General features: G+C 37.2%; 1 protein-coding gene across 1 annotated transcript in view; it reads right to left on the reverse strand.

The window, feature by feature from the left end:
* USH2A (usherin) overlaps positions 1–26,871 on the reverse strand; it is a 396,138-nt gene that overhangs the window by 209,962 nt on the left and 159,305 nt on the right. Inside the window, exons 27-31 of the mRNA XM_075749252.1 lie at positions 23,759–23,962; positions 23,546–23,626; positions 21,067–21,252; positions 9,288–9,401; positions 6,746–6,907 (exon numbers count right to left, since the gene is read on the reverse strand). Of these exons, the coding sequence (XP_075605367.1) occupies positions 6,746–6,907; positions 9,288–9,401; positions 21,067–21,252; positions 23,546–23,626; positions 23,759–23,962 (747 nt within the window). The remainder of the gene's footprint in view (positions 1–6,745; positions 6,908–9,287; positions 9,402–21,066; positions 21,253–23,545; positions 23,627–23,758; positions 23,963–26,871) is intronic.

Raw genomic sequence — 26,871 nt, forward strand, 5'->3', positions numbered from 1 at the left:
GAGATCTCAACATCTTTAAGTCTGCTGATCAATCTAGGTATCTATGAAGGAGAAAATACAGAACTAGAAGCCTATATATGTCTAATTGTGACAACAGATTTTGAAGTAAGATCACAGGACAAAATAATCTGGGAGTTTTACGGGTTTTTAGTGGTTTTAATTCTCGTCATAGAATTTAGACCAGACTGGAAATCAATGTTTTCCTTCTCTTTGTTTAAAAAACAGAGCCCAGAGCTAAAATATTTCCTACGCTGCCAGAAGGGAAAGGAGCAAAAAAAAGACTCTCCCTGTCCTACAGCTATTAGCTCCAGAGAAGCTATTTGCTCCAGTTTGTGTTGGTACATACAGAAGATTGGGAGGTACCAATCACTCTCATTTTATAATTTGTGTTGCATTTTAATTTTTAGAAAGCGGTACTCGAGTAACCTGAGAGCTCAGCAATTCCAGCAGGGTTAGCGTGAGTTCTCTCCTGGCTTGCTGTGTTACCCAAATCTGATCAAAGGACAAGGACTCCAGAAGCTTGTCCAGCTGTGGTTTTATAATGACACCATTAGGTTTTGCTCTATAATCAAGGTCCCTAAAAGTCTGTGTAGCTTCAGGCTTAATATCTGCGACAAGGTTAACTGAAATCTGCAGCAAGGATAACTACTTTAGCAGATTGTATCAGCAGGAAATATTTAAACACTATTTAAAAGGATTTTAAATAAGCAGATTTTATTTAACACTGCACTAATGCATTGCAATAGGAAATGATACAACGGAGCTGCTACAAATAAACATAATGCTTTTACCCTACCCTACCCCCCCCCCCCCCTTCTAAATTCCCCAGATCTGTATTATTAAGTCCAATGAGTGCACCAGATCTTTCTGTCTGAAGCTGAAATACAGGAACGCCAGACTCAGACAAGCCCATTTGCCCTTTGGTTTTGTGCCTGCTGAATCTGCATTCTGGGTCTGCAGAATTAATTACGATAGTACCCGGTCACTGGCAATGTCAGTGTTGCCAATTCAGGTGTATCAAATGTGCTTTCTTATATGCCTACAACTTTTAGAGGAAGGAAGCTTCTCCTGTAAGACTGGTGTACTCTGCCCTCTAGTGCTAGGTGCACCAATACATGTTTACGTAAAGGCATACTCAGGCCAGAATAAAGCCTGAAGCAGCAGGTGTTCTTTATATGCCATCCTGGAATACATGGTATTTCCTGTACGCCTTACCAGCTGGGTGTGTTGCTAAACCAAATATAAGGGGTGGGCCTGGAGCTGCAGCATGGTATTGCAAGACCCTAAAATAAGAAAGAGATGCTGGGGCATATGTCATTGGGTCACATGCAAGACATTTCAGATAACCAGTTCTAACTGCAAAGAGATGAAGACTAACTTTTCATTGCTCATAATGGTGTCAAATCAGTCTCTGCTTCACAAAAAAAAAGGAGAAATTGTGACAGTCAGAGTTATAATATACATAAATCTAGCACTAACATTGTGTTGGATAGCAAACTGCTCTTTCCAAAACACCCTAGTGAAAGAACAGGCTGGCTTCGTTTGGGTATTTGTATGTATTTCACTGCAACCTGGAAGATAGGAAATAAACTCATACCAGAGGACTACAGAATTTTTCTATTGTTTGTCCTTTAAGGCAAAAGCTGCCTGTCAAAGATGAGCAGGACCTAAAACAAAGGAACACAAATCCTTAGGGTTGGAAAGTGGTGTTTTTAAACATGCCGATAACTAAAAACTGTATGAAAAGTAACCATGAGAACTATATCTTAAACCTAACATAATAAGTATTTTCTTCTCAGTGCTTCAGCTTCTTGCAGTGATACATCTTATTGCAATTATCGTCTATGTACAATTCCGTGGATTTTCTTGTTCAAATTGTTTCACTTGGCAATTAGTACAATATTGATATTGTGATGGATTTTGCTTTTATTATCATGATCTATCATTTAAAACAAGCAGTAGTAGTCATAGGGATAAAAAGGACAAAAACACGACAATTTTTCACTAAAATGTAATAGCTGTGCATGGCTGTGCATAGTGTATACTGTAATTACTGCTGGTTTACGGCAACATTAAAAAAAAGTACAGGTACCAATTTGGGGTTCTCCCATTTTTTAAGTTTAGATATGCTAAGCCCTGTTTGCACAGATGTCAAACATCTGCCTCTTCCTCACAGAAAAACAAGGCTTCCATTCTATCCTGCTTTTGTAGGATCAGCCTTTCCATGCTCAGGTCAAATAACAATTTGAATAAGCCAAAGCTTAGTTCATGCTCTTCGACAAAATTGTGAAGGCAGCTCTTTCTCACCTTTTCCAAGGCTCTCCTCATTATTTTGCCCAGAAACCTGGTACAAAGCAGTCTGTCACCGTTTTTTAAACTCTTGGGCATGTAATTTAGGATAACTCTATAATCTTTTAACTCAGCTGAGGATCTGTCCTTGTAACATAGTTGACAGGATCTTTTTCCTGAAAAACTGGAAACACTTCTTTTCGGTTGGCAGAGAAAAATAAGTTTCATACAGCTGAGTCTTAATAAGAATATCTTCCTTTTAAAGATTCATGATGAGAACCATTAGGTTCTGCTAGGGAAATTATATGAACACAATTTGTTAACATTGTCAAGTATCTAGTGCTGCAGAAAATGCAGATGTACATCCTCAATGCCAAGCTCAGTGCAAATATAGATTTATACATTTTTCTGTTTTCTAAAGATACCTACAAAGTCATTTCCCTTTGTAAACATGTTAGGTAATGGACACCTTTTCTTAGTCCATCAAATGCTCAGCATTTAAGAACAGAGGAATATTTTGCTCTAATCTTTTTTCTAAAGTTTCTTCATAACAATAAGGTTTCCACCAAAACAAAACTTGTCACTTAGGTCACATCTGATCATTACTGTCTCTGCTTATACTACACCTTTCTGCATTTATTAGACTACCTTTCTGCTGGTGGCATTGGCACCACCAGCTCAGGCCACTGCAGTCAAATATTTTTCAGTATAAACCCCACCCTGTTTTCTCTTTCATCTAAGGCAAGTTGGAAATTTTTGTGACTAATTTAAAGAAAAGAGAAAACAAGAATGAACACCTTGCCTAAATTAAAAAAAAAAAAAAAAAAAAAAAAAAAAGAAAAAAAAAGAATTACATTAAGAAATCTCCATGTTTCAAAGTAGAAGCTTCAATTTTGCCTGTAACCTTTTGGCTGGGTGACAGAAGCACATTTTCCTCTCTACAGGGAAAATCAACTCAAATTTTCCTAAAATTAAAATCCTTCGTAAGATCAGTGTGTACAGGTTAAAGGTTTTGAAGATAACTGTACAAGCTTCTCCATCTCCTCACAGCGGCTAGTCATCCCTGCAGAACAGTAAGGTACGCAGATCTGGAGAGCAGAACCCTATCACAAGTGCTTTCCTGAGCTGCAGCTGTTGGTCTTGGTTACAGGAGCTTCTGCACTCTCACTTCGAGGAACTGAAAGCATAAACACAGGGACATGGATTCACGCAGCCTAAATTCCACTTGGCATCCTGGACTGAGTATTTCCTCTTGCTCGTCCCTACCCACTGGAGACATTGGGCTTTCACTGGAATGCAGGATGTGAAATAGCACCCAGATTGCATGAGGAAGTAGTACCACATAAGGCAAATGCGGAATGGTGGGACGCAGAAAAATCACAGACAGACAGTTAACAAAGGTGTTGCGCTACAGGGGCTGGCTTTATTTCAGTGCTTTATTACTCACAACACAGAAACTGAATTTGTCAATATGGGGAAAATATAAAGGCACTAATGGATGATGGATGTCTAGTGGGTCTCCCTTCTCAAAGTGGTAAAGCGTATATTTGCCATATGTGCTTTTAAAGGGTTTCCTCTTTAATTACAGCTCAACCCCTAGAGGAAACAAACACTTGAGTTTCCATGAAAATCAATGAGTATTTCAAGCCCTCAACAACTGCCAAGATCAGAAACTAAGTTAACAATATATTTGCAATTATGGTGTTGAGAAAACATATACCTCCTCAAGTTACGGATTAATTAATATGGACCTAAACTGATTGCACTTTACATGGTCTGAAGTGAAAGTCAATGAAGTACTAATTTTTAGACAGAATTGATGTCTTCCTCAAAAGAAATGTTTTTTTTAAAAAAACCCATTTTAATAGATACAGCACTTAAAAAAACATGGAGAGAATCTATGACTTTCTGGTATAGGCTATTGGTCAGGAACTCAGTCGTATAGTTATTAAATTAGGAAAATCATTTTGTTGGATGAATAGGAAACAGAGAGTCAGAGTTCATTGTCTCTGACATCTGTTTAGGGTTAATAACATACTATGTTGAGGCAATAAGTCACCAACATCACTAGCATAAATACTGAAAGGAAAAGGATAATAATATGGGAAAAGCCAAAAAGGTAGGAGACACACGTGGATAACACTGGAAAGTCAAAAGCTGTAACTTTTCACTGTAAAACCATAACCCTTGAAAAAATAAATTTAAAAAAATCAATTATGTTATACCTTTTTTACCTCTAGCCTACAAAGAAGAAAATCTTGGGCTCTGAAAGGAAGCAAAATCAGGTCAAATTCAAGATATAGGCAGATCTAAGCAAGATCTTGAATAAACCTGATGCAGAATGCCTGGGATTTCTAGTGACCCAAATCCCAGCCTGCTGGTTTGGATCGCCTCTTGCCCCTCAGGCAGAGTGAGAAACTAAATAAAATGGACCCAAAGTAAACAGACTGATCTCCACGCCATGTTCCGAATGGTAGGCAAGAGTGGCTCTTGTGCAGTACTGCACAGGGCAACACAATCTGATTCACTGGCCTTCTCTTTTGAATAAGCAAGATTCTCTGTTCTCTTTATATCTTATGTCTGTCTAAAAAAAATACTTGAAATCAAAGTTATGAAATGCTCAATAGGACCAAAAATATCAAAATTACTAGAAAAATATCAATAAATAGTTTCTAAATAAAAGCAACAAGAGGTCCTCTAGGAAGTTTATGAACCAAATGACTTTTCCTGAGACTAGTTTAGCTGAATGTGTTCTGATGTATCATTCAAGATTTAGAGGTAGAACATGAGGGATCAAGTCCTGACCCTTTTTTAATTTATCCTTTTCTATATTTTCAAAGAACAACTACAAAAGTTATTTGACTACAATTTCTATCAATAAGCATTCATTTTGGCTATGAGTCAGAATACAGTCAGACATAAATCTAAAACCAACCAACCAAAATATACTGTGGTGAACATTCCCTCAAACGTTTTACACTGCTTGTCAATTTATAACCAGATTGCAGATGGACACATCAGTAAAACTCCCTGTGATGAACTTTCAGTAATAATTTTAATAAGATTGGAAGCATGACTATTTGCACTTCAAAATTCTTAAGAATAGTGTTATGGTATGGCAATAAGAGATTAATGGAGATCTTGCAAAAAAGATAAATGGCACTACAAGAATACCAGAAAACTGGGGGGATGGGGGAGAAATTAATTGAACCTATACTTTTGATAAATATTTATTTTTTTGCAGAAGAAAAATGCATGCTAGTTTGATCTGTCATTATGCTAACCTATATCCTATTTTTCATATTATTAGTAATACATAATGTGGTAGTTTATATTCAAAAATAAAACCAGAATGTATATACCTCATGTATTTATCCAGAAATACACTAAGGTTACTATGGTTACGAAAAATCCATTACCTTTGAATACAGAATGAAAAAGTTTGACTTAAAGTGTGCACTATTTATTATAGCAATCATCAACAGCCTTCAGGAGGTTCTCTAACTGGATTCATTTTTCAGTGTCAAAACTGACCCACCACACCAGTAGCTTATGGCCTGTGCAAGGCAAAGAAATTTGAACTATATGAATTTTTAAATATGTTTTATACTAACTCAAGATGCAGAAATGGCTTTGAATTTTAAGGCCTTACATTAAAAAGAAAGTAGGGTCTTGATACCCTTTTCCCCCGAGTTGTCTGATATGAAATGCTTTATTTTTACTTCTACCTACTACCATATACAAATTCTGATGGGTCCAGAATAGTGCTTATGTTATGCTATGATACCTCTAGCTCAATATTTTGGTTTTCAGTTGTTTGAATAATCTCTGAACAAATAACTTGGATGCTTCATTAAACTACCAATTACATTAAAATAGGAAGTCAGATTACTATGCTTCACTATTGCCAAATAACAGTCATTTAGCTTCTATGTAATAGTTTAAGAGTACTGATATAACTTGGTTATTGACACATTGCATAACTGTTATCAGAAGAAAACAGATTCTTTGTTTATGCTTTGAACAAATGAATTAAACATGGGCTATTCAGGAAAGCAACACCACGGCCCTCTAATTAGGAATATCTAAGACAGTAGGAAAAACTATTAAACTTGTACATCATATCTTTTCAACAGCTTACAGTTTACACGTTTTGAGAGCTGGATGCTACGAGATCAAAAAGTTATAAAACCATTAAAAAGAGGACTCGGGTCCTGTGAAAGAGGACAACACAGCACAAGATTCAGCTACACCTTGGCAACATTAATTTCTGAGAGCCCCAGAGTGTTCTGTGAAGGAGTCTTTAAAAACTGGAACCCGTCAGGGTTTAAAGCGCATCCAGCTCATTTTAAATTTATTTTTATCTTTTCCTCTGAAATAAAAAGGGGTCAGTCATACAGTCATTCATAGTGACTCTGAGATACCCATCTGACATGCTACCTAGCACAGAACTCACCTTTTACAACATATTTGGTTCCATTTCCAAAGTAAAGTGGTACTCCGTTCATATATAAAGTATATTGTGTAATAAGACCATTTGGTATTTTTGGTGGACTCCAACTCATCAGCAAGAACGTGGGAAAGGATATTGCTGTGGGTGGTTGCACATCTTCAGGGGCTGGTGAAAAAAACGTATATACATATTATACATATTATATTTCCACAAATAATAAATAATTTCAGTAAGCAGCAACTACCAGAATGATTTTTGGTAAAGCTGAAATTTCAGAAGAGATTTTATGCTTGCCACACACCAGAATTTTGACCACTCTCCTATTACATGTGAGGTTTCCTCACCAAACAGAAACTTCTATGAAATATAAGGATATATTCTTTGCTTTTCAGGAGAATAATTATGCTTATTCAACTTTATCTTTCCAGCTTGATAACACTGAGCAAGGGGAGGAGTACACGATTTTAGTACAGTCCTTTTTGTAATACAAATTATTTTTCCTCCTTTATGCTTTTTATTCCTAACAACATAACGATTATTCTTTGTAATCACAAATGCAGATGCTGTATTCTTAGGCACTACCCCTTATTTCTGGCTTTTCATAATTCAATATGCTTAGTAATGTTTGTTTAGCGTAGATTTTATGTATATAATATACTGGAAGTTGGCAATGTATAATAATTTAAAACCTGAGTTCTCTCACCATTCCAATAAGTTATATGCTAGAAGCACAAGCAATCCCACTGAATATCGCAAGGGGAGCAGAACTCAGGCCTTAGTCTGGGAGGAATATCTTGTAATTTACAAGCTCTGTGCTAGCAATTTAAAACAATAACTAGCAGTGGCTGGCAATGTGAAAACAATATAAAGTAATGAATGTTTCAATAGGGAAACAGGGATAGCTGGAGGGTGTGATATGGTGTCTGTCTTCTGTATCATCAATTTATTGTTACTAAGAGCATGCAACAAGAGCATCCAAAAATAGAAACTCCACACATTGACTTTTTGTTCAATTCTTCTGAGGGATAAAACACATGTTCCCCATGGCTTTATTTGATCTCTGGGGGAAAAAAAAAACTAAAAAATAATCTATTCTTGCCTAAACCTTCCCAATTTGACAGCACATCTGAAAACAGCGGATGTTTTTCTCAAACACGTACGAATTCCTGCTTTATTCACTAAGCTGAGAAAGTAAGACATAAACGATTTATTAATTACTATATTAGACCAGAAAGAAATATACAATTCTGTATTTCATGTTTAGGTCACAAGGTCCATTAACTATTTGGCTGTCAGAGGCTACACGCATTCATGGATAATGCCACCAGACAAACTCAGGCAGTTTATTTAGAACTTCCAAGAGGCGATTAATTGGGTTTTGATTTGATTGGTGCTGTTGGCAGTTGCTAACATGTTCACATCAAAACGCTGTTCCAGCAATGTTAGACTGCAATCTTCAGGACTGTCCTTATCAGGACAACGCCTTGCATGACTAACTCCTTTGGCAGCAGTTCAACACTCTAGAATTCTTTTAATCATTATGGTTGTAATTCACATAACTTCATGCTAAAATTTTATTTGTTTTATTGGTACTGTATTACTGCCTAGTTTACATGAGAAGATAAAACAAAGAACTGTGGGAGGGAGGGAATTTTGAAAACTACTCCACATCATGAAAGATTAACTACTGTCCTATAAATACAGGTCAAAGTCTTCATTGTTCTACGGGTGCAAATTTGGAGTAACTGATGATTTTAACTGGATTAACATGGCTTTAGGATGATAGAACCAGAAGATGTGGACTTTATGTTTAATTGAGAATGGAGTTAGATATGTCACCGATATTTTGGGAGCATTTGCTCCACTAATTGATGTGTATTACTTATCAGCCTAGTCTCTAAAGTCAGAACTGTAATATATTTTCTCTTTCTTCCTGCCCTAATTCTTAATGCGAGCACAGAAAACATCAATTTACACTCACAACCTGCAAGTCTGAGCACAACAACGTGTAAAAGTGTTTAGGAAAAAAGGGAAAATCTGAACAGTGATTAATAAATAACTCAATCGGCATTTGGAGTTTTCATCACACTGAAATAATTGTTGCCTATTGCTGGTGTTTAGCAGTTAAAAGAAACCATGGAAATCAACCGTTTGATTCTCAATTTCATACTGTGCCATACAATCAATTCTTTTTAGTCAGACTGTCTCTAGATTTACTTCTGAGCCATAGTAAAATGAGGAAGCTTTCATTAATCTTTCAGATGCTTCATATTAATGACAAGGCTCTTGCATGAACAATGTAACAGCAATTAAAAAGCCCATTAATCTGCATTACAGCTATTAAAGATGCATGTCATTAAAGGGTATGGAGTTTGATTCATTTTCGCACCCCCCCAAAAAATGGAGCAATTATGGTCTGGCAATGCACTTTGTCATCAAATTAGGTTGGGGTTTTCCAGCAAATGGCTTTGCAGCATTTAGCTCTTCTCCTGTTTTATTATTCATGACTGAAATGTGGAAGTCAAGACCTTTGAAATTACTTTACCTTCTTGTGGAGTGGAGATGTTCAATGCATGCAAGCTCTCAGTACAGCCAGCCAAAGTGCAAGCAGTTAGGGTTACAGCATAGTTTGTGAAGGGATGCAAGCCCGTCAATATGCCTGCAACAGAAGAAAGCAAGGTGTTATGCATGTACAGTGTACAAATTGATTACATACATACACAGAAGTAAAAAATTAAAGTTTCCAGTTAGAGGCTTCCACTGTTACAGGCTGAAAATAAAAAATATTTTAAGGTTTCATTCCTATTATGCCATGACTTAAATTGTGCAAAATAGATTATTGTACTCCATTCTTAACGCTAATGTTGTGGTTAAATTTCTTTAGTTAGTCTCATTATAACAGATACTACTACAAGATTGATGTGTCGATTTTAATATAATAATGACCATAAACTTGAGGTTTTTATCTTAGTCCCCGCCTCACAAAGTTTTTTCAGTTATTCATTACAGTTTTCCAAGGAATTTTCACTGTCTCCCAGAACAAAATTTTTTTAATGCTTCCACTCCAGTGTTGCCCCTATTCATCCATAAACTGAAATCTCTTTTTTGTATGAAACATCCGACTTGTGTTCCATTACTTCAGTGGCAGCATATAGAGCGTATATTTGCTATGCTACTACAGTAACATAAATTCAGGTGACACAGTACCCAAGGGTTTACAAGAAATAAACATCCGTGATCGTATGTTTTTTCAGGTCCTGCTTATACTTACGAAGAGAAGTTGCTACATTCCCACATATCGATCAGCTAACTTGTTGTAGCAAATGCAACAAATCACTGCTTACCACTTCAGGAAGTTACAAAATCTTTTTAACTGCAATATACAGAAGGACTACCTGGGAAAATTGTGGTTTACAGTCATTTTCAGAAACATCAGCAGTTCCCATTTCAAAGTAGGTTCGACAGTAAAGTAATACGGAATGAAAATGCAGTAGTAATTAGAAGGCCAATTCATGTCAAGTTTTATTTCAAACCATGTTCTCACCTTGACTCTTATAGCTTTTAGTGAAATCAATGGGGTCTTTCATTTAAAAAAAAAAAAAAGAATTTATAGCAAACTATGTTATTTTGGAACTGTCCGACACTGGGATTTTGCAAAGCAGCTTCAAAAGCAACAGTACCTCAGAGAACCATAATTCACGGCCAAACGTCCCATAGTACTATAAGACTGCAAACCTCCTCAGCATAACATGTACACAAACAGGTAGTAGAAATTAGTCCTTATTAGTCTTCATTGAGCTACTACATGGAATGCAACATAACTTTGAGTTTCATTAAAAAATGTCTTTTTTCCCCCCTTTATACTCACAAAAAGGGCCTGGAAAATGAGATGCCAGAAGTTAATAGTTACAGCATAAATATATTATTTTCTGAGTGGGGCAATCGAAGTAAGTCTGTGAATGTTTATATTGTTTACTAATAGGTGTGTTCACATTAAAAATATGAGATTAGCTTTCACCGAATTAGAAATGTTTGTGTCTTTTCTTGTAATTAATCCAAAAACTTCAAAGGTTGGCTTTGCAATGATCTTTCTGTTTGAATTCTCTGAGGTCCAGTTCTACTTGTACACACAAAGAGATATTCAGAAGCAAATGCATTTGCTTCAGAATAGTGTTAAACTAAAACTGGTTGATCAGAATCCGCTCTCTCTGGTTATGATTTTGATTTTGCAATTCCTCAGTTAACAGTGGAAAGTTGTACTTCCATCTTACCATCTAACGTAAATGAAACAGGAAAGAAAAAGAACATTGTGCCAGTCACCATCCAAGCAAATGTGACTGTAATCTTCCCGTGATGGAAGGCAAATATTTTTAAGAGCATTAAAAAAGCAGAAAATAGGAAATAACGATGTTTTAAAGCATTACTATTCCTGTAAAGCAGGAATATTGGAATCCACAGTAAATTCTTCAGCACAGAAGTTTCATCAGTCAAAAAAAGCCTTTTTTTCATAAGACTTAGTACAAAGCACTTATTTCTAGCTCACAGAGGGTTAAACATGGGAAAGTATAAAAGGTACTGTTAGAATTACCTTCAGCAAATAAACACATGCAGAAACCACATCCTCTAACTGTGACATTTACAAGTTCTCGGTTAAGAGAAGCATGGTATAGTGAATATGCCACCTCTCTGTTCACTCTGCTGTGCTTTAGGAAGCAATTTAGTTTTATTTGTACATTTAGCACTTGTAGCATTCTTTTCTTATGAAGCAGTGAATGAATGCTCCTTGCATTTCCTGATGGAAGACATTCTATGGGGTCACCAATGGCTTCAGGCACCGAGAGCTGCAGTAGCACATATCCAGAAAGATGCCCGTAGCTATAAGGAGGTTTGGATGGGGCTGTTTGGTTTACTTTTGACAAAGTAGAAAGATTTTATATAAAGCACTTGCAGTGCAACAGAGTGTACATTACATAGGTAGGTTTGTGAAGGGCAGTGCGAATTTGAAAACAAAAAAAAACCCAACCAACAAATAAACCCTTTTGCAACAGGTTTATGTTAAAAAAATTATTCAGCAAAAGCAGCAACTTAAAAAATAATTTGTTCATTTCCTAATTAATGTTTTTCCTTCACATGTACTCTTGCACTATTTTCTTTCAATAAAGAAACAGATGTGCTGCATAGGTAGGCAATACCAAGTGCACAGATTTTATTTACATACTTCAGCAAACTACTTTTTTCTCAGCTGCCAACCTATCTGTTTGGCCAGCATCCACTGTAATCTGTTCTCCTTCATTATGTTAATCTGTGGGCGGAAAGATTTCTGTCATCTTCAAATCGCTTGTACAGCAATGGTAAACACCTTGGCCTGTCTGTAATTGGACAGGTGTCTGCATTGGTGTCACCCGGCTTTTAATTCAATTAAAGAACTGGCTGCTCTGCTCTCATTACCCACTCATTTCCTCTGCACTTTTAGTCAGCCAGTGAAATTTACACTCAGCGCCTGACTATCTTAGAGTACAAAGTCAGCAGTCCCATAGCAAAGATCATCACTGATACACGTGAATTAATTTATAGCGCAGCCAAAGAAATTTCACAATAAAAAATAGCCTATGATCCAATGAAGTTGGTGGACAGCTTTAAAAAACTTTCCCTAGCTCCTCAATTATCACGCTTTCAGATCGGCGTCTCTTGTCTGTACCCAGTAATTGCTGATCTGATAAGAGTCCATCAGGCTTTCCAAGACGGGATGCTAACAAAGCAAAATTTGGCCACAACCACACTTGCATATGTTCTATTAATGTTAACAGGAGAGAGGTAGATAAATTGTCACTTTGATCAGGAGATAGAATTAGAGGCACCATCAATATTTAAGAAGAGGGTCAGCCTCCCACATTTGGGATATGAGTTCCATTCATTCAGCCTGCCACTACAGAGCAGCTGAATCCATCTAGACTTAAAATTTACATCATAGACTGCGTTCCAAGCCTTAAAATCCACATGGGGAATCGGAGACGGTAAATCATTCTAACACACCACTCCTATCTGCCCACTCAAAGAACCTTTGGAAATAAATTAAAGTTCTAACACAGACATTTTGACACAGTGACCCCATGAAACTGAATAATGTCATTTGTTAAATATGAATGTAAAGTTAACAGTCTAAAAGAGTGATCTGGAATCACACCTAGAACATTAAGCCCACTTTATATGCAAAACTAGTATTTAATTTTCTATAATTTTATTTAAATGATCTTTAATTATTTGCAATATTTAAAGTTGAGGTTTAGAGTTGTGTCAGAAAATGCTAGGTTCTTTCTTGCAGAGAAGGGATAAAAACATTGACATGGACAGTAGAAAAGGGTCAACAATTAATTTATGGTAAAATGGAAGGGTGGACAAGTCAGAGTTAGTTGCATCTTGATATCCACTCTATTCATCATTCCAATACATACAGTATATAGGAAGATTAAATATCCAGCTTCTTCCTTTCTCATCTCCATAAAACAGACATTTCTTTTGTTCAGTACATACAAAAGGGAGGTCTCGTATATTTAGGTAGCTCAGACAGATTTTGTAGTATTCTGGCAGATTTTGAGTGGAAAAGTAGTACTTTTCATCAAGGAAAAAAATTGGTTTACCACTAAGGTATGAGGGCTAATATTCTGTTCACAAACACTTAAAAATATAGATTCAAAGGCAATTCTAGTATTTTAGCAATTTCCTCATCCAGTTAAAGGACTTTTATGAAAGCAGCTGCTTCACTGTTCCAATCTGTCATCCTGCTTTTTCAGAAAGTTGCTTCAAAACACCACCAGGTCTTCAGAGATGAGAAGACACACTTGCTTATGGCAACTTATAGAGCTTTTACTCTGCATAATGAATTGGTGAAACAAATATAAATTGAGGTAAGCTTTTAAAAATACATTTATTGAAGCAGCCTTCTCATAAAACAAAACTAAGCCCACTCACCCCCACGCACAACTCACACAAAAAAGTTCTTTAATCTTACAGATGTAACACAAATGCTACCGTTCTTTTCCTCACTTCCACAAGAAAAATTGCACTTGGCTAATACAGTGAAAGAGAACAATTTTGCAAGGCTAGTTCAATTATTTTTACAGGTAAATTTAGCTATTTTTAATCATAACCAGGCACTAGTTTCATATGCAGCCTGAAAACTCAGCTCTGCTACTGAATATTAAGATTCCCAAAGTCAACCACAGAGCTTACCCACACAAATTCCATTCGTTTCACAAGCTGAGTGTATTTTTTGCCAAAGGCGCTTTTCCTTGCCAGATTTTTGTCATTGTTTCCTCCCTAACACTCTACTTCATAAGGACCTATTTTGAAATACACATATTGCAATTGAAACAACACTTGACCTTGTAAGATTTACCTTAATTCTTGTTGAAGCTCTTAAAAAAAATTACCAAATCTCCCCTCCCCAAACCTAAAGACTATTTAGCCAACTTGAATGCCTGCGGTCATACAGCATCTGTCTAACAAAGTCACTTGTGTGTCGAGATGCATCATTGCCACAGTACACTTAATCACAGTCCACTGACCAGAAAAAGAAGTCCTCAACTGACTTTGTGTTTTCGACAGATTGTAGCAAAAACTGTTTAAGTACATGTGTCTTCTACATATGCATTTCTGGACTAAAAGCCTGTGCACATCAATCTGTCACATACATCTGCATTTTTTTAAAGCATCTTCTTCCATAAGAATAGTATAAGTCCTAAAATTTTGAAGAATTATTGAACAAGAGGGCATCTGTTCCAACCCTTTGGCTATAAGAACAAAAAAAGATTTACCTTGGTTACTGGATTTCTGTGGCTTGGAAGACCCTTTTCCTCAACAGAAAAATTCCATAACCAACCATACACAAGCTCCACTGGCCTTGAAGATGCAATTCAGGTTGCAGTGGTTCAAAGAAGCCTGTTACATTCCCCATAACATAGGGCAACTTTCTGGCTGCTTTAATTTGCAGAAAACATTAGCCCAACAGTCCAATTTTGCACCAAGAGTTAATTAACTACAGAGAGTATTGGTTCTGTAATATCCATCAATCTGTTACTCTTCACCCTTCCAGATAACTTTGTCATTGTTCATTTTCTGCAGGATGATTAATTTTAAAAGTTTGCAGAAAGACTGAACTTTTTTGCAAACTTTTTTGAGTGTGTCTATAAAAAAAATATTAATAATCCTTTCCATCCTCACAAACATTACCAGTTGATTTCTTTTTATTAATAAAAGTATTGGTATGTAGGTAAGAGCTGATGTAATTTTGATAAAATGTTCAGGTTTATTTAATCAGACAATTAACATTTCATATGAATAAATTTATACACCAGCATTGGGCTGCAAACAATATTCATTTAGGTCTACGTTCAATCAAGTTAGAACCTTAATATTGCAGAATATTAATATCATTTATGTTTTAAAACGCATATATTGAAAAATATGCTGCTGGTCTGCTAAAGCCAGCTAGAACCTACATTCTGCCACTCTGATTTAGAGTCATTAAGAGCTCCAGCACCACCTGACAACTCACAGAAACCTAACGGGCATAGACAGATCTATTGCCTATATACAGTATGTTGCATTAGCTGCCGCAGTGAAACAAGGATCTGAGCAGGGGCTGAGGTGCAGCTTCTGGTATACCCCTCCCTGCAGCTCCTCCTTCCCTGAGACCTGCGCATACATGTGGGTGAGACAGTGAGACCAAAGCTCCTTAAGAAACTTGCAGGGACAAAACAGGCCAACAAGCAGCATCGCAGCCCTAATCATTACACGGGTCTCAGTACACGCTACCCCTTCATGTGGGAAGGATGTGTCCAGCCTCCCACACCTCACGCACTCTGGCGTGGCACTGTAAAGCGCATACCGCCATTCTTCTGGCAATGGGAAACATCTAGATGTTTTGTCATCTGTCTGTGCTTCTGACCAAAGGTTATTTCTGCAAAATGATGATAAACAATTTACCTGAAAATAACAATCATCCTTGTATTTGAGCATGGTTCAAGCACCTGATGAAGCAGCTCTTGAAAACCATATATTCAATACAAAGTTTCAGCTTTTATTACTTTAAATGTTCTGTCAGGTTTTAGTTGTAAGTAAACACAAGCTAAATATACCAAACCTCGTTAGTAAATTGTGGCTTTTTGTATCTTCATGAAATGTTTTAGAACATCAGAAATTTGTCCCAACCTGGAGTACGGACTTGAGAGTCCTCCTAGTACTCTAGCCCTACATATATTTACATTAGTTGGTTTGCAATAATTTTCTACAAACTTATAAAACTCTCATTAACTGTAGCATAGGAGCGTTCTGCGCGTAAAATATTTGTGCAAACCAAGAGCTTTCAAGTAATTTCAAGTGCATGAAAGTAATATACAAGTAATTCATTAACGGTTGCACATGGCAAACTGCCTGGCTGTGGTAAATCATTTGCAGGGCCCACATAGATCAAAGTCACTCGAACAAAACAGCCTTTTCTAAGAGCCATCAGGCAGCAAACTCCCATTTTAGGCTCACTCTGTCGGCACAGGCACTCCCCGGCCCGTGACACGGCCACCCTCGGCTCCCAGCCTGTGGGGAGCAGCCGGCCCCACTGCAGGGCCTGGCCCAGGGGCTGTGACTCCCAAACCCCAGCAGAGGCAGCGGTCAGGGCACAGAGGCTGGTGGTGGGGCCACAGGCTGCTTTGGGACCACCTGCTTGGGCTGGGCAGAGCTCTCCCTGAGAGGGAGAACCTCTCAACCGGCAGTGTTCCTCTGAGCATGGGTGTTTGCCAGCCAGGCAGCGAGCTTCCCCCGGCCTATCAGTCACTGCCAGGAAGGCACCGTCTCCTCTTCTGAGAAATTCCCTAGCTAGAGCGCTTTCAAAGCCAAGGCGCAGCCAAGCCACTTTGATTAAGCATATTAAATCATTAAATTAACTTTTCCTGAGATATTCATCTGCTGAGCATAAAAGCCTAAAAGGTGAAAAGTAATTATAAACACGTGTCAAGGGAAGGAGGGAACACTCAGGGCACTCAGAGGGGAAGCCGTCGACAACAATTTTCTTGTCATCACGTGAGCTGCCACAACTTCAACGCTTGACTATTGCGACAATGACGCAGGCAGGATGAACTGCAAAAAACATACACAATTAAAAGAAGAATCTGTAACAGGAATATCAAACATTTGTGAATTATTTTGAAGGATATTTTATTTAAATATTATTTGCAGATTTTGCTAGCCTCCTTTGCCGCCTGTAATTGGGAGCTGGTAAAATTTAGAGGCATTTGGATCTCCTGAATTCTACTACAAGAGTGATCTGAATTATAAAATGTTTTTCTTGAATGTGCTTGACAAGAGAAGCATCAGAGGGTTGTGATCAGTGGCACAAAATCCAGTCAGAGGCAACCCAGCTGTGGTGTACCCCAAGGGTTGATACTGAGGCCAGTACTCTTCAACATCTTCATTGATGACCTTGATGATGGATGACACATGTACCCTCAGCAAGTTTGTGGATGATACTGAAGAGCCACTAAGATGATAAAGGGACTGGAGCACATCTCGTATGAGGAGAGGCTGAGAGAGCTGGGACTGTTCATGCCAGAAAAGAGAAGGCTCAAGGTGATCTATCAATGTGTGTAAGTATCTGATGGGAGGGAACAGAGGAGGAGTCAGACTCTTCTCAGTAGTGCCCAGTGATAGGACAAGAGTCAACGGGCACAAATTGAAACACATGAAATGCCACCTGAACACAAGAAACCACTTTTTTACTGTGAGGGTGGTCAAACAGCGGAACAAGCTTCCCATAGAGGAATACTTGCATCTGTGGAGATATTCAAAACTCAACCAGACATTGTCCTGGGAAACCTGCTCCAGCTGACCTTGCTTGAGTGGGAAGGGATGGAATAGATGACCTCAACAGGCCCCTTCCAACCTCAACAATCTTGTGATTCTGTGATATTTTGGATTCCAAGGGAAAATAGAAGAAAAAGATGCTCACGAACCTCACTGAAACAGTGTGTTCTAAAGCTTCTTTCATTTGTTTAAATACTGATTCCAATTTATATTCCAAATTTTGATGGCAGCATAGTAATGGCATGTGGAAAGCACTGGAATGCAGAGTAAAGCAACCCAGCCTTTAGGAAAAAAATTCTTTGGTGTGATGACCCTGTACTTCCTTAATTACTCTGCTGAGTGTTTCTGGCTGTATCCAAAGTGTATCAGCGTTATTACATGTTTCTTTGAAGGTAAGATTGGCTAGCACAGTATTCCTTGAATGCAAAAATTTACACACTAAATATACTTATTTACACACTAAATATATTTATATTCTCATCCTATAATATAGATCCTGAACACCATGTTGAAATATACTACCTTATCCCATAAACTCCTGGTTCAACGGTCAGAACCTTATTTTAAGGATTTAAATCTGCTGAATATTCCTTTCCTGGATGAAAGTGAAAAAACGGCTTGACATTTTGAAGATTACAAGGGTCAGATTTTGAAGGATTTTTGTTTCTGAGGAGTCAGAAGTAGGCATTTGAGACTGTGGGATTATGCTCATTTCAAGACCTACTTTACCTTAAATATTTAGCTCAGCTTTTCTTTTCTTGACAAGGGTACAACAGGTTCTTCTGAATGTGACACACACAGGAAAGCCTTCTGGGAAATGGGTAATACTATTAATAATTTTTTGTTGCTGTGCTCCAGTTATGACTCAGGACCCTACTGCACAGAACAGATCATGGTAATTGTTCAAAAGAATTTACAGTCTAAGTATAAAACAAAACACAACAGATGGGTATAAAAAAGGTGCAAGGAAAAAAATAAGATAAAGAGGCCCTTAGATACATTTGCAAGCAGCAGATTAAGTGGTGCCTCGGCTTAACAGTGAATGAAAGTTTGGAGGAGGGAGTGGAAAAATACCAGAGTTGCTTCATCAGTGATCCCACCAAGAGCTGTGGTGCTTTCCTCTCTCTTGTTGCATTAGCAAGCCTGGCTGTTGGGCTTACTATAGCATCTTCTCCTGGTATTCAACAAAATAATTTCTAAGGGAATTTCTAAAGAAATTTCCCTGAAATTAGGGAAAAAATAAGCAAAATTTCCCTTCTCAGCAAACTCAAAGGAAAAGAAAAGACAGCATCTTCTGGTGGGGTTCTGTGTTTATGTTAACTTTTTTGATTAATCAGGAAAGATAATTCAGCAGGGAAAGCCACACCTTTTCTTGAGAGTCTCACGTTTGTGGGTAACCATTTCCCAATGGCCACAGACTAGTCCATCTGTGTAGGCTTCACTGAAATCAACAGGCTGAAGGTAAAATAATTTCAAGATCAATGAATTAATTCTTCACTTGTTGCAGCTCTGACTTCAGCATGAGGACATGAATTACATATTTCGTACAATGCCAAAATTGGAAAATACATAACTAAACTATTGGGCAGCAGTTATAAGTAACAAAAGGAAGCACTCCTTCCACACACACAAAACTGAATTGGAAAACCTACTGCCATAGTAAGTTACAGAAGCCAACAGCATAAATGTATTAAAACAAGACAGACAATTCTACCACAGACCATTAAGCCTGATGGTGCAGATGCAACTTTCAGCTCAGGAATTCCACAAACTACTAGCTGAATTTGTTTTAACTCACTCTATGCTTAGCAAATTTCTTACATTTTCTTCCTAAACATCTACAATTTGACATTGTCAGAGAGGACAATGGTTGAGTACAGCCATTCCTAAGTTCTTAGGGTCATTTTGTTTTGCAGTATTCAACAGCTATTGGCTACAATAGACTGAACAACTGGGATCCATTTACTATCTCTAATATAAAGCAATGTCTTATTCTTCTGCCTCCTGAAAGCTGCATGCAGACAACCTCTTATTTCTCCAGCCTGGCACAGACTTTTTCATAACTGTGACACATAATCATGGCACAAGACCAACAAAAATTAAACAAAATTTTGGTTCTCACCACCACCTGTGAATAAGGTATCTAACCCATGTATTTCTAATATGGTCCTTAATTTCTACTAACATAATTTGTATTGCTTTACAGCATAGATAGAATATTCAATCAACAAGTTCAAAGAAATCACAGTAAGCATAAAAAGTCCATGCAGTGTCGATATTGTAAGCACAATACAAATAGTCAAGAAATTTCAAATTGAAGAAAATAAAATATGTGCATCTTTGCTTTTGAAAATGTATACATATGTTATGCCAGAGAAACAACACAATACATATAGCACATATTACCTGGGCTTCAGGAAAGCAGCAGTAACATACTGCTTGAGGGTCAGAGGCACTTTTTGAGATTGGTACATTGCCCAGAGCTGGGCCAAACCAAAGTATCAGCTTTGAGCATTATGTCATTAGCACTTTTTGAATTGTTATGAATTATATAATTAATTTTAGAGAGTATATAGACAAATCCGTTGGTTACAGCTTGTTACGATGAAAGTAAGATTTTGTACTATTGCCCCGTTTAGTCATCACATAATATAATTCAAACTGTTGTCTGTAATGTGCTCTCTTCCCAGGCAACTTTGTAGCAGCCAGCAAAGGCTTTCTGTCAATAGAGAGGAAAGCCAGATCCCGCTATCCTGACAGGAAGAGAAGTCCCAAAACGTTCTCTCTGTAGCAGAAAGAGTCCAGCGTTTCTTCCTAAAAACATCTGCCTCCTATGGGTTATAAGACCTAGACTTCAGAAAACTTCTCATGTGCAATGGGTCCTACAGCTCCTGTCCACAACCCACAGCTCAACAGTGACCAAACCCCTTAAACTCAAGGCCCCAAACTCCTTCATTCCATAATAACCTAACTGCACATCCCAGTGGTATCAAGCAAAGCATCTGATTACCATAAATGCATGCTAGTTACCACTGAAATCAGGTTTAGATGATTGACATTAGGCGCGTATATCAAACAGCTTTCATACATCAGGTCAAATAGTATCTTATGAGACACACATGTAGAGCTCATTTTGGTGAACTGAATGTAACAACTGGGGAGGAAAAAAAAAAATCACATCTACTACACAAACAAACAAAAGCATTGTCCCCCAAAGCATTAACAGGTTGGGAAGGAATACCTTAAATAAAACTGATTTATTTTCTGAGTTGTATCTTAATTTCTATTGTTCTTTGAAGCCAGTACATTACTATGTATGTGGATGTTGACACCAAATATTACCCTTCCAAACAGTATATAGGCTGTGTATACACAAAAATAGACAAGTAATACTTTATAGCTCAACAAAAGGAGGTATAAGCATCCCATGTGATTCGATATGCCTAAAAATGCTACTTAACAACATTTACCTGTGAGCATACTAGTGTCAGCAAGCTCAGCACTAGTGATGGGTACATTGGGACCATCCTCTTCATATGCTTTCAAAATGTACTTCTCAATTACACCTATGACCCCAGCAGGTTTGTCCCAGGTGACCTCAATGCTGTAACCATTTATACTGTGAACTCTTGAGGGAGTTGGCACATTTTGTGGAACTGTAGAAGAATAAAATAGAAAATAGAGAAAATGGCAGTTCTAAGGAGACTATTGCCCCTATTCTTCACTTTTAATGGCTGCAGTAAATCAGACTCAACCATTAGCATAAATACAATTTATTAGAGTTGTAACTTTTCAGCATTGATTTAATATGACTGCACATCTTGAGCTATTCAGTTTAAGCTATATTTCAAAACCATCAAAACTCCATCTACATAACATTCCTTCTTGTCTTGTTGCAATTTTCCAAAAATATTTAATGTATCAAACATATTTAAGCATCACTCATAAAAAGAGGAGGTGGATTGTATGTGGCTAACAAGTTCAGGCATTATAGTCATACAACTGGATGAAGCAAGGCAGTTTTAAGCAGAGAAGGATTTGATATTTATCTGTTGGATGTCTAAGCAACAGAATGCCACAACTATGAAACATTGCTAAAAATGTGCATTCTCATTTACAAAAGTACTTCAAAAAATTTAAACTCTTCCACTTATTTTTCATATTTTCACAATGCCATACAACTGCCTCAGGGCAAAGCAGAGGTTTGTAAGGCCTTTTTGCAAAATCCTTTGCTTCTGATCATTCCATATTATAAAAAGAAAAAAAGAAAAAAAAAAAAAGAAAATGAAGATGTTTAAAAGAACTGGAAAGACAAGCTCATATATGCATACAGTTGCTAATAAAAAAAAAAATCATCCCATTTCCCATAACCTTTAACTATTTATTAGATATTACTATACCAAGTAAAGGTCTGGCCAGTAACAACTTCATCACAGGTGACTGCACAAGGGATGCGGAGGAAAGGCCCAAGGAACACTGGCAGGATGATGGATGATAAGTTTGCTGTAAATGCATGTGGACTCCCTAGCCCTGCTGATGATCATTTGCTTTTCTCACCATCAGATAATCTCTTTTCTGGAATTTTATTGTTTAGCTTCACTAAATATGAATGCAGGCTTGTTTTTTTATATGAAGGGTACCAGAATGCGACATATAAAAATACCTGGAAGTTGCAATTCTTGTTAAAAGAAGGAATGTGATACTCTAGGAAAGCTTTAGTTACTACAGTAATATATTGATTTTATTAGTTCTGAAGTGTATCACAGGGCAAGGTAAGGTACTGTATAGCAGATGGTCTTCTCATAAGGGACATAACAAAACCAACTCAAAAATAATTAAATAGCACAATTATTCTCCAACCCTGGGGAACTTGTAGCTGCTCAATGCTGTGGTCAGCTTGCAAACATAAATTTATTGTAAACTTTACGGTCATCGGACAGTTGATATGAAAATATGCATGAGTGTTCTCTCTTTTGAGTGGAACACAAAATAATGACAGTAAGTTGTAGAAGAACCGATTTGCAAGTCTGATATTTATGCAGGTATAACCATTTTTTGAGATCTTACATTGAATATCTTGCATCAAAAGAATTCTCTGCATTGATGGAATGCAATTAAGCTTCAATTTACAGAACAGGGAAAGCTGGTGAAATAAAACATCCAGAACTGTAAATCTTCAAAAACTTGCTGGCTCAATAAAGTTTGCAAAACCACTGAACAGAAAAGGAAAGGTTCTTTAAATTTTCTTCAATAAAATATAAGAAAAATTTGAACTCTAAGGCTCAGCAGGTATTATGTTCCTACTTTGAAACCCTCTCCACAAGCCACATGCTGCTTTTCTATTAAATATTACTACACTTTCACACGCAGTCTATGGGCTACTCATTAGAAGAATCCTCATTCAGTCACACTGAGCGGCATACCCATGTGCAGGCAATGGAAAGAAAAACTTTCACAAGATCTTGTTCTCCCTGACAACTATGTGGCCTCTTGTCTTCCACAGCTTGTGCCTGCTATCCCAGTATCTCCTTTCTCTACACTTGATTTTGTAGCCCTAAGTTATATATAGGAAAATACAGATTTACTTACTGCAGCGGACTCAGGTCGTGTGAGTTTAGACGTGCAGGTGTGAACATACCTGGATGCACGGCTATTATTACTCAGTTAATGCAGTTCAATCCTTTCACATTCTTTGCTCTCACACAATTACATAATCTAATATATATATTGGAAAAGACTTTGAATTATGCGTGGAAAATACTTGCCTGAACACGTTCTAGCTGAACACAGTAGTAATTTGGTACTGTTCAAAGCATTAAGCAGTTTTGCTCCTTCAGAAACACTACACAACTTACACTACTCAAAATTGTCGTGGTGCAATTTTTCTCCAACCTGATATTAAATAGCTAATGAAACATGGGAATAAGTAATCCTTAAAATTATATTTACCTGACTCTCTTGTACGACCACGAGTCCATACACTAGATACTGATCCTCCTTCGTTTGAGGCAACCACCCTATAAAGGTACTCTTCAAAGAACACAGAGAAGGATAGAGGAAAAACAAAACAAAACACAAACAAATCACTGAACAGGGTAATACATTAATACAGAACAAAATAAAAATTATGTATCTATCTCATTTAAGGAACCAATGTGTTACCTGTAAATGGTTGTAGACCGCTCTCATAAACACTCTGCTCTTTTCCTCGGTATACTAGGATGGAGTCATTTCCCCTGCAGTTAACAGCACTGTCAGTTGATAGGCATCCATCCAGATTGACTCTGACAGCACTGCCGGACACAGATGCCAAGTTAACGACAGCACCTCGTGTAAATTTAACATCCTTCATGCAACCACCGAAACCTAGCAAACAGTAAGGGATTAGTATCACATAAAGAGCTTCAATCATTAATTAAGAATCACTTTTGTTCCTTTCAATTCTATATTTTCAGCACTAAAAACTGTAATGTGAATATGTTAACTTCCAACATGACATTCAGTCTCCCCTTTCAAGATACTAAGCTGGTAAAAAATTCCTGGTATTCTGGTGTTGAGTTCCTGCCTTACTGAACTATACTTTCATTGTTATCAAATCCATCCCAAGAGGAAATAGCTTTCTGTTTTTTCTTCTGTCACTTCTCTCTTTAAAGTTATTACCATAAAAGTGATTCTGAATTTGAAAATCAGCTCTCTACTGCTTGCTAATATTTTGTTAACATACGCTCTTCCTCAAACTGAGAAGAACGCATTGATTAAATATATCATTAACTTCAGGAGATCGCAGATGTATATCAGTTTATCCTAATGGGATACTCTAGAAACATAACCCCAAACTGTTAATTCATAAGAAAAACAATTAAGTAACTTCATTTCATATTTATTTCTATATATATGTGTATATATATATATTTCTCTGTGTCTAACTTTCCCATCGACATTACAAATATGTTAAATTAGTTACTTGCAGTAAAAACACTACTACAAAATTTCAGGATGCAGTTGTTCAAATTTCTATATATTTCTGTGACTTAATTTACAAAGAAATTAATAAATTGATACAAAATAGTTCTCAGCTCTGAGTATAGTGATTGGTGTTTAACACAAAACCAAAGTAAACAGTAACCAAACTGAAGACTTCAGTTTACTGAAGAATTAACTTGGTAAATTAAAAATCAGCCTCTCACAGATCAGTGCCCCTGTTTAGCTTTGTGAAAGCACCATATTTGTGTCTTATGTAGTTTTATTGCCTCCATTACTGCAAGATAGCAGGTCGGAGTGCATTTGTACTCAGCCACCCAGTCTGAGAATCTAATATCCATACATAGTTTGTGCAAAAAGAAAGGTCCACTGAAAGTGGACACCCATTTTGAATCGTCCTCTAAAACACGTTCTCTCCCCACAATGCTAGGAATTTAGACAAACTGCTCCTTAAAATGAATATATTCTAATTTAAGCTCAACAAAATGAACAATTGTTCAATTTCCAATGAGAAGTATACTGTATAGCCTATTTTAATACGTTAGTATCTTTTTAGCTGCATTATCACTATTTGAAGATTTCTGACTGACATCAGCCAAGTAATCTTGTTTACTTTCAGGTAGCTGCAGAATAAGCAATAACAGTACAAATTCTCACAAACATTCCCGCCAGCTCCCCTCCACCTTGACCTCTCAGGAGAGCATGTGATGGGTAAATGCAAAGGCCCACAGATTCTATCTGAAATTTCTTAAAATAAAGTTGTAAATGACATGGAGGTGGGGTGGGAGGAGAAGGATATTTATCCCTTATTTGCTGTGAGCAAAACAGTATTCCTATATTCAAAATTAATTACCAAGCAGCCATTAACAGAGAAAACCTTTTGTAAATACTTACTAAGCTCAGAAGGTCTCCATATTATACTATCATATCATTGCATCATTATAGTCCTAAATAAAAGTGTGTTTCAAAGCTGTAATACCTAATCTTGCTCATCTAAATCTACATTTAGGAACACACAGCAATGTTTTTATCTTCAGATGCTCTGAATATAAATTGACAGCCGCCATCTTATTTTGCGGTATGCTGAGGAGGCTCAGTGAAGAAAGTAATGTTTATTGATGTGCCTCAATATGCACTTCAGACATTCACTTTAGCCATTATTTTGCCCTAGATTCTTTGTTCGCAGATCTCTTTGCTGCAGGAGTTGCGAACGCATCCGCTCACGAGGCTATACCATCTGCTACGAGGCAACGCTGACAGGGTATGACTGGCTAGCACTTCTGGGCCATAAATATTATGCACACAGAACCTGGAGGAAAATTGTAATCTATGTGATACCTACAGCTGGAAGAATACTTAAAACAATATTTTTGAGCTCTCTGTGAATGCCAGTGCATGGATTTGAGTCGAACTATTCTATAGCTGTGAAATCATAAGGCTTCAACGGAGCTCTGCAGAGCTTACTTGAATGCACGCATTCAATGTGAGATCATGCTTTCAAAGCCACTTACTAGATTCCCCACTAATTACTTACTGGCTGCTACTTATTTGCCCACAGTAGCTGAAAAATACACCATGACTGATGAATAGCTTCATAAGTAATGAAAAAATACACCCAAACTGTAAACAGAGCTAGTTTAATAGATGGTTTTTTACTACATTTCATACAGTAGATCCTTTTGTGGAAACCATTAGTATTAGGCTGTAATTAATGCTTCTCTTTTTTCCCCTAGAAATTTTACCTGTTCCAGAACATAAGGGGGTCAAGTAATGGCTAAAAACACAACTGTCTGCCCTCCCCTGATAACATGGAAAATATCATGGCAACGTGGGCAAAATCCAAATTCAGGGGTTTATACTCAATTTTTTAGACCAGAATCAGTATCACGTAAAAAAGGACTAAAACTCTCAACAGTTCTTCCACGTGGCAGCATCCAGGCTCATCACAGTGATTTAAGCTATGTTTACTGCCTTCCACTGGTTTTGTATTCCAGATCTGCGAGTGACACACATTGATCAAGTGAAACAAATTTATCTGAACTGGCTTTCTCTGGTGAAGATTTGAGGTCTTCTGGTTGGGCATCTCACATTACCATTTGCTACTCTCCTGTGAGTTAGATTGCTTCAGATATCACTGGGTTGGAAGAATTTTTGTAGCATTACAAAAGAATGAGGACTAAGTAAAGCTAGATGGGTAGGGGTAACTGGTAGTTAAAACAACAATGGGGGGGAGGAAAAATTCATGTTACATATTCATGAATTTACACTGCTAGCAGCAGAATGTCCACCTTGTG

Source organism: Balearica regulorum, chromosome 3 (assembly GCF_011004875.1).
Source record: "Balearica regulorum gibbericeps isolate bBalReg1 chromosome 3, bBalReg1.pri, whole genome shotgun sequence".
Lineage (NCBI taxonomy): Eukaryota > Metazoa > Chordata > Aves > Gruiformes > Gruidae > Balearica > Balearica regulorum.